General features: G+C 41.2%; 1 protein-coding gene across 1 annotated transcript; it reads right to left on the minus strand.

Moving 5' to 3' along the window:
* Positions 1-3,698: 3,698 nt before the first annotated feature.
* LOC134805406 (uncharacterized) lies at positions 3,699-6,433 on the minus strand. Its single transcript, XM_063778717.1, has 2 exons — positions 6,407-6,433; positions 3,699-4,883 (listed from the first exon to the last, which is right to left on the minus strand). The coding sequence occupies exons 1-2, from the start codon at positions 6,431-6,433 to the stop codon at positions 3,699-3,701; spliced, it is 1,212 nt and encodes a 403-aa protein (XP_063634787.1).
* Positions 6,434-7,879: the final 1,446 nt, after the last annotated feature.

Below are 7,879 nucleotides of genomic sequence, written 5' to 3' on the forward strand. Positions count from 1 at the left end.
CTGCACTTAGTTTGGAGTTATTTTTTAATTTTTTTTTTTTTTTTTTTTAATAAGTGGGTATGCCTAGAATCCACCTCCTGACCGCCAGCGCTCCGTCCCTTCATTAAGTTGAGAGAAATATTTTTCATATATAGTAGTACATACATTGATTGATGTATTTTATATAAGATAGTAAGGGGATGAGCAAAGCGATGGGTGGGAGGGAGCTATGTTACTAATCTCTTCGGACGAGGCGCTTCGTATAATTATGATAGAACTTCACTTCAGGTAAGTTCGTTTAATCATTAATTATACTTCGCGCCTCGTCCTCGAGATTAGTAACTGAAGATATATATACATGTAGACTTTGAGAGTAATATTTTTCGAAAAATCATCAATCAATGACATATACATATTTATAATTATAATTATTAGACAATTTATACTATAAAATGTCATTGTATTTATGTGATACCCAAAAATTCTACAGATTTGTAGATATGTTACTATAACTATAGGATCAGGTACTATAGGCAGGATGTTAATCTTAAACACTTTTAGTACCATTATATTGCAATCATTTATTACATAAACGAGAAATAAATCACATAAGTGTAAACTGAAGTCGCAATTAGTCATTATACTAATTGGTACAATTATCACATTAAACGCCTACATAAGATATTGTACGATTATATAAAAGTTGTTTATTAAATTATACAAAATTTTCATCCTATAACTATTTGCTACTACAATTTTTCGGTAATTAAAAAGGTAATTAACCTTGAAAAATCAAGTATCCTTTTTTGCTAAACATATTCCTAATAGCTTAGCAGTTTTATACAATCAACCGATACGGGATAAGTTTGATTTGATATCTTTTTTTTTCATAATTTATTTATTTAATACAGAAAGCGCCAGAGACAGACAGTCTTCGCTATTTAAAATGGGCCTTTGGTAAAACTTTGCAAAAGTATTGGACTGTCCGCTCCACCCTGCGGTGTTTCGAATGGCGTCGACGCTGACCGCTGACGCCTCGCGCTTGCGCGTGCGACACGGCGGCGTGCCGCGTGCTGTGCCCGCTGAACGCCGCCGTGCCGACCCCGCACTCGCTCAGTGTGCGCTTGATCCATCGGCTGAGCGTTTGCGAGCCTACTGGCTTGTGTGGCTTTTTAGTAGCGATGAACAGGCTGTCAGATTTTCGTAAGGACTTTGTTTTATTCATGTAGCAAGAAAGCGCTTCCGCTGGACATATGGAAGGGTTTTCGCGGAAAAAGGGTAGATATATAATAGGTTGTTTACAACCAAGTCTTGATGTTTTTAAAATATCTGGAATTTTAATAGATATACATTCAGAAGTTATTTCAATGTTTTTAACATTAATTTTTGAGATTGTTTGGACTCTGTGAGCAGTAGTGAGAGCCAGCAATGTAACCGTTTTGTTTGAAAGCCTTTCAAGGTTTAGTTTATCGTTAGGAAACCAATTGCTCGAATGATTTAATACAAGATTGGTATCCCAAGTTGCATTGTACTTGGGCGTCGGAGGTCGTAGACGAAAAACGCCTTTAAAGAATCTCTGAAGCCTGTCATCATTTGATAATGTCGGACCTAAGACTAGAGATAAGGCCGATCTACAGGAGTTTAATGTACCATATTGACTTCCTTCATTAAACAGATTGGTCAAAAAATAGACTACTGTCGGAATAGACGCGTCATATAGGTCGACTGAATTATTATTACAAAACTGCCACCACTTTTTAAGACAAACATCATATTGTTTTATCGTGTTTGGTGATAGGGAAGCTATCATAATGTCTAATGAGGATGGTGGTAGGCTTCTTCTCGATAGCGCGACCCGCACAATATCCCTGCAGCCAGGGTAATCGAGTTGTGTATTCGTTGGGAACTGGAATGAGAAATTAAAGCATTGCTACATGGCTGAAATGTTATGACTTCGCTAGCAAGGAGACTTTGAAAGACAGGGTACCATGGTTGTGTTGGCCACAAAGGTACGACCATGATACCCGTAGCTTTATCTGAAATAATCTTCCGAAGAGCTTTCAGTACAACCGAAAAAGGTGGGAAAGCGTAAAAGAACATGTCTGTCCAGGCTACGGTAAACGAGTCTACCGCATACGCATCAGGGTCTTTGTGCCAGGAAATGTATTTTGCGCATTTCTTATTTATAATACGACTTGCGAATAAATCAATGAACGGTAAACCGAAATTGTACACTATCCGATTAAAAGCCCAATCGGCTAATTCCCATTCTATATCCGGATGTGATCTCCTTGATTCGTAATCGGCTATGATATTATCGCGGGATCTTATATAGGATGCAAACACAAACAACTTTCTTCGTTCGCACCATTGCCAGAACTCCCTCGTAACCTGGGTAAGGTGAGGGTATTGTATACCACCCATTCGGTTAATGTACGCTATCGCGGTAGTATTATCTAGTCGAAGGAGTATCTGGCAATTGTACAAATCACGTGCGTAAATTTTTAAAGCAATAAATGCGGCAAGCAGCTCTAAATAGTTGATATGATTTTCTCGTTCAGTACTAGACCATTGGCCGCTTGCCGTATCACCCCCACAGGCTGCCCCCCACCCCGTAGTTGAGGCGTCAGAAAATATTTGAATTCGGTAATTATCTGTGCGAATGCAACTATGGGAATTGTCGATATTCATTAACCACCAATGTATGTCAGGTAGGATTGACTCGGGTATACTCATTGTACGATTATAATTATCGTGGCCTTGTAGGTTAAGGAACTTGCACCGTTCCAGTTCCTTCGTGTACAACCATCCGTACTCGATAGCCGGGCATGCGGAGACTAGTAGGCCGGTGAGTTTTGCTAGCTGTCTAATCTTGCAACGTTTAATTTTTAAAAACAGTTCTAACTCAGATTTTATGCGCGCTCGTTTTTCAGAAGGTAAGCTAAGTCGCAAACGACGCGAGTCGATAATCATTCCTAGGAATTTGCACGACGTCATAGGCGTAAGCATACTTTTCTCTTGATTGATAATAAAGCCTAATGAAGTCAATAATTGTGCTGTTAATTTTATGTTTTCTAGACATTGTTCGTAACTTTGACCAAAAAGTAACTAATCATCGAGATACAGGGTAGAGAGGAGGCCTGCGGAACGTAGTAGTTTTACAATAGGTTTTGTGATTTTTGTAAAAATATAAGGCGCAGTGTTGAGGCCGAACGGTAAAACGTTGAACTCGTACATTTTATTTTCATAGATAAAACGTAGGTATTTTCTTGATTCCTCGTGAATTTTTATTAAAAAATACGCATCTTTCAAGTCGAGCGTAGCCATAAAGCAATCCGGAGTTAAAAGCTTAACAGCTGTTCGCAAATCCTCGAGCTTGAAATGGTCAGTTTTAATAAATGTATTTAACTGTTTTAGATTGAGTATAAAACGCATTTTTCCGTTCGGCTTCGGCACAAGAAAAATACTGGACACAAATTGGCCGTCACAAGGATTACACTCGGATATAGCACCTATTTGCAAGAGATTATTAATGGCATCTACAAAATGTGACTTCTCTACATCAGAATATTCTGGCAGTGAGGGCAAAGAATGTTGAACAACAGTACTTGAGAAATTGATTTTATAGCCCGCTATCCATGAAAGTATGGTGCGGTCATTAGTAATAAGCGCCCACTGTTTATAAAATAGTGATAAACGGCCGGCGTACTTAACTGTTTCTAGTAGTAGTGACGCGGCGGGGGCTGGTGCGCGTACGACGGCCTGTAGTAGCGCGCGGGCGGCGCCGGGGGGAGCTGGGGCGGCGGCGCGCGGGGAGCAGGCGCGCGACCCCTCGGAGTCGGAACCGACGGCGGCGGGCCCGGCGGCGGCCTGCGCGGCCACACACACGACACACTGGATTTCACCCTCCTGTATTGCGCTACGGGTTGCTTAGGAACAGGAGCTTTTATCTCTCCGCCGGATTTAATCATGGCTTTCGCTGATTTAAGCGTTTCCGTCAAGTTTTCGCCAAATAGGCAAGTGTCTATCTTGGTATTCACCAGATGGTCTTTGAGATCTTTTTTCAATGAGAAAAGTATAAAATTGCGTCTGGTTACGCTGTCTGCGTATTGTAAATCGCACAAAATACGACCGAGGTCTATAAGTTTTTGTAACAGGTCGTTATTTTTCTCTTTCGAATTTAATTGCGATGTAATTATTTCGCTAAGGCAAGATATTGCGCAAGCCATTTCCTTATTTTGCTTGGACTCGATGCCTTTGTCTCGTTTAGCAAAATTTTCTGATATGGCAGCTTTGATCTCAGGGTTTAACTTTGGCGCGCCTATTTTCACGCAATTAGCAGGTATTAGGTATTTACTAAGGAGGTCTTTACGGATTTCTTTAGTTATACCTTCTATGGCTACATGTGTAAAACGGGTAGCTATTTCTGCACGTACCTCTTTGCCATATATTGTGGCCGACGAGGGGTCATCTCCCAGAATTTGTAATACATCATCGTCCAAATCGATTATGTCAGCGACCTTATTATCATCGGCATGCTCAACAGTGGACGTGCTTGTGCCTGGTATGGCTATGGCGCTTGCGCCGGCTATGGCGCTGGAGCTGGTGCCGGCTATGGCGTTGGAGCTCGTGCCGGGTACGGCGTTGTCGCTTGTATTTGTCACGGCCTGTGTGTTGGTCTGTATAGCGCTTTGCTGAGCCTCAGTAGGCTTTATCAAATTTCCAACAGAATTCTGAGGTTCCTCTATAGGACTATTATTGGCCTCAATAGGGTCTCCCTGATACTCAGCGCCATTATATTGGTCATTCTGACTGTATGGACCGTAGTTCAGTTCATAATCCGGGTATTCCGGAAACCAATCATCTGGTCGTAAAACCGGTGATGCTGAGAACAAAAGCAATACCTACTTAGTTTGCTTTCATATTTATATATGTCGGAACCTGACACCAGAAAGACGTATTGCAGCGTTATAGTTCATTATTTTAGACGCCTGTATAAAATCGATTAGCAATGTTGAGCTACGTATTATTTGGTTGTAACGAAATAAATAAAGTTGCGTAGAGAGTAACGCCGTCTATTGGCGCATTGTTGAAATAAAGTTGCGTAGAGAGTAACGCCACCTATTGGCGTGTTGTTGAACTGAGATGACAGGTAGAAGGCTTTGGACCGTCGAGAGGTTTCTCTCGAGTGAGCGTAGGCACGAGTTGGCGTTTTTGTCGGTATGTTGGTAGACTGGTCGAGCAGGTTTGCCAACTTGACTGAGGCGGGAGCGGAGAGGCTCCGCCGCTGGTAGTTCTTCTTGATCGGACCGCGCTAGAGATCGGACGTACTCGTTAGCCAACCTCGTGCCTAACTCGCTACGTTCCTGAAGGCTTATACCTAAATGATTATTCTGATAGCTTATAAAATCCCGCGTTCTTTAACCATTTAGCTAAGTGTTTTATTTCAAGTATTATTTTGTTTTCTTATGTTTCATTAGAAGCTTACTTTTGTGAAATAAAGAAATGATGTGTTATGTGTTGTTTTAACTTGTTTTGAAAATATTTGTCCCTCTGAGTTTGTTGCCGGTCCCATATAGGGCTAAATCTTCTCATGTTAGAGGCGTAGGGTTGGAGCCGGCCTAGTTTGACTTGAATAAAGATTTAAACAGTTTCTTTTTACTTTCATATCGCTCCCTTGAGTTAAACATAGCAATTAGTTCTTTTAAACATTTAGTACTGAAGTATAGTAGGCACTAGTATGGTTAACGAGTCCTAAGGTTTATTTCATGCACTGGTAGCATGGTAGCATACTGGTTTAGCTGTGAAGTAATACATTATCGTACTACCCCACGCGCCCACCGCCCTTTGAGACCATCCGTATTCGACATATACTTGATTTAAAACTTTTTAAAAACAAATTATGAACCTCTTCACGACTACAATTAAGGCAAACTGTACTGGTATATTATAAATATATAAACTATTACCTAAGTACTATAATTAAGTAAGTAAGTACCTACAAAATCTATGACTTTATTTATTACTCATAAAACTCAAAAATATTATTACTTATTAATATTCTAATCATCTGAACTGAACCAGATAACGCATGTTATCCCTTCTTAAAGTTAGGTGTTAGGTAACAATTCCCAATGAATTGTACGCCAACCGTCATACCATGCGTCGACTTAGCCCCAACGGCTAATCGGAGTACATTGATGTATTTACAAGTATGAACTCGTATTGTGGTTTTATACAGTCAATATCTTAATTTTTTAATAGATCATACATTTAGTTAGGTATCAGTCCCCAATGAACTGAACGCCAACCGATGCAATTTGTACTTTGATTTATCCCCAATGGATAAATCTGAGTGCACATATACCTAGGCTTAATAACCTTGATCGTTTTAAAATTTGCACAAGCGAAAATTAAAAAGACTTACCTGTTTCTTGTGGTATAAATTCCTCATTGGAGCCACTGTGTGACGAATCACTTTCACTATGTCGTATTTTACGTTTTAATTTTCGAACTTTATGCAGTAGATGATCAATGTCGTCTTCGTATTTCTTAACACGTTTACGTTTCGGCATTTTGCGAGACTCCACGAACAAGAAACTTATTTAATTTAAGAAGTGACTTGAGTGGTCGAGCACTAGAAAGCGTATGAAGGGACGGAGCGCTGGCGGTCAGGAGGTGGATTCTAGGCATACCCACTGTTGGATAATTCGGTGCTCTTCAATGAAGTAGACGGTTTGCAGTATATATAAGTATAATCAGCTTCCACAAATGAGTATATATAACATAATTTTGGTATAGGGTTAATATTGAAGTACAAGGCAGCTTGATCGTGCCGTAGATGGATTGGTAATGTCATTCAAAAGGTCATATGTCCTCCTCCCGCGCGTCTGCCCCTCTCTCGTCCAGCAGCTAGGTAAGGGTGAGTGTAGACATCTTCCCCCCCTCGAAAACTGTGGGTTTTCGAGTAGCTTCTTCACGCTCATCGTTAGGTAGCGGGCAGAGATTTGTGACGGCACGGCGGATGATACCCTTGGACGTGTTCACGTCTGCAACGCGTGCTATCCCATCGGCTCCTGGATACAGTCGATGAATGCGGCCCATGCGCCATTTGAGTGGTGGCAAGTTAGCCTCCTTGAGGACCACCATATCGCCTTCAGCGAGTTTTCCCTGATTGATGCGCCACTTTGATCGTTGCTGCAGCTCGTTCAAATATTCAGTGCGCCATCTCTCCCAAAATTGTTGTCGCATCTGCTCAATGTGCTCATATTTTCTAAGACGATTTGGGTTGATTTCGGTGAGTGTGGGCGATGGCAATGATGTGAGCGGTTTGCCGATCAAGAAGTGCCCGGGACACAAAGGGTAAAAGTCTGTAGGATCGGCTGATAGGGGAGTTATAGGCCTGGAATTAAGAATTGCCTCGACCTGTGCAAATAGAGACGACAATTGCTCAAAGGTGAGGTTAGTGTTCCCTATCATACGCGTTAAATGATGCTTGGCAGCCTTCACGCCAGCTTCACTAAGTCCGTTAAAATGCGGTGAATAAGCAGGTGAGAACTTGAAATTTATGAATTCACCGGCAGCATATGACGAGATGGATTCACCGCAAGATTCCAAGAATCTTTTAAATTCATTATTTGCGCCTACAAAGTTTCGGCCATTATCGCAATGGATTACGCTAGGCTTTCCTCTGCGAGAGATAAAACGATTTAAACACATGATAAATGCCTCCGCACTCAAGTCTGATGCAATTTCCAAATGAATTGCTTTGGTTGCAAAACAGACGAATATACATAAATAACTTTTAATTATTTTGCAACCACGTCCCTTTCGGTCGCGAGTCGGAAATGGACCAGCGAAGTCGATACCGGTAACCTCGAAAGCGAAGCTAGGATTGACT

This window comes from Cydia splendana, unplaced genomic scaffold (genome assembly GCF_910591565.1).
Source record: "Cydia splendana unplaced genomic scaffold, ilCydSple1.2 scaffold_104_ctg1, whole genome shotgun sequence".
Taxonomy (NCBI): Eukaryota; Metazoa; Arthropoda; class Insecta; order Lepidoptera; family Tortricidae; genus Cydia; species Cydia splendana.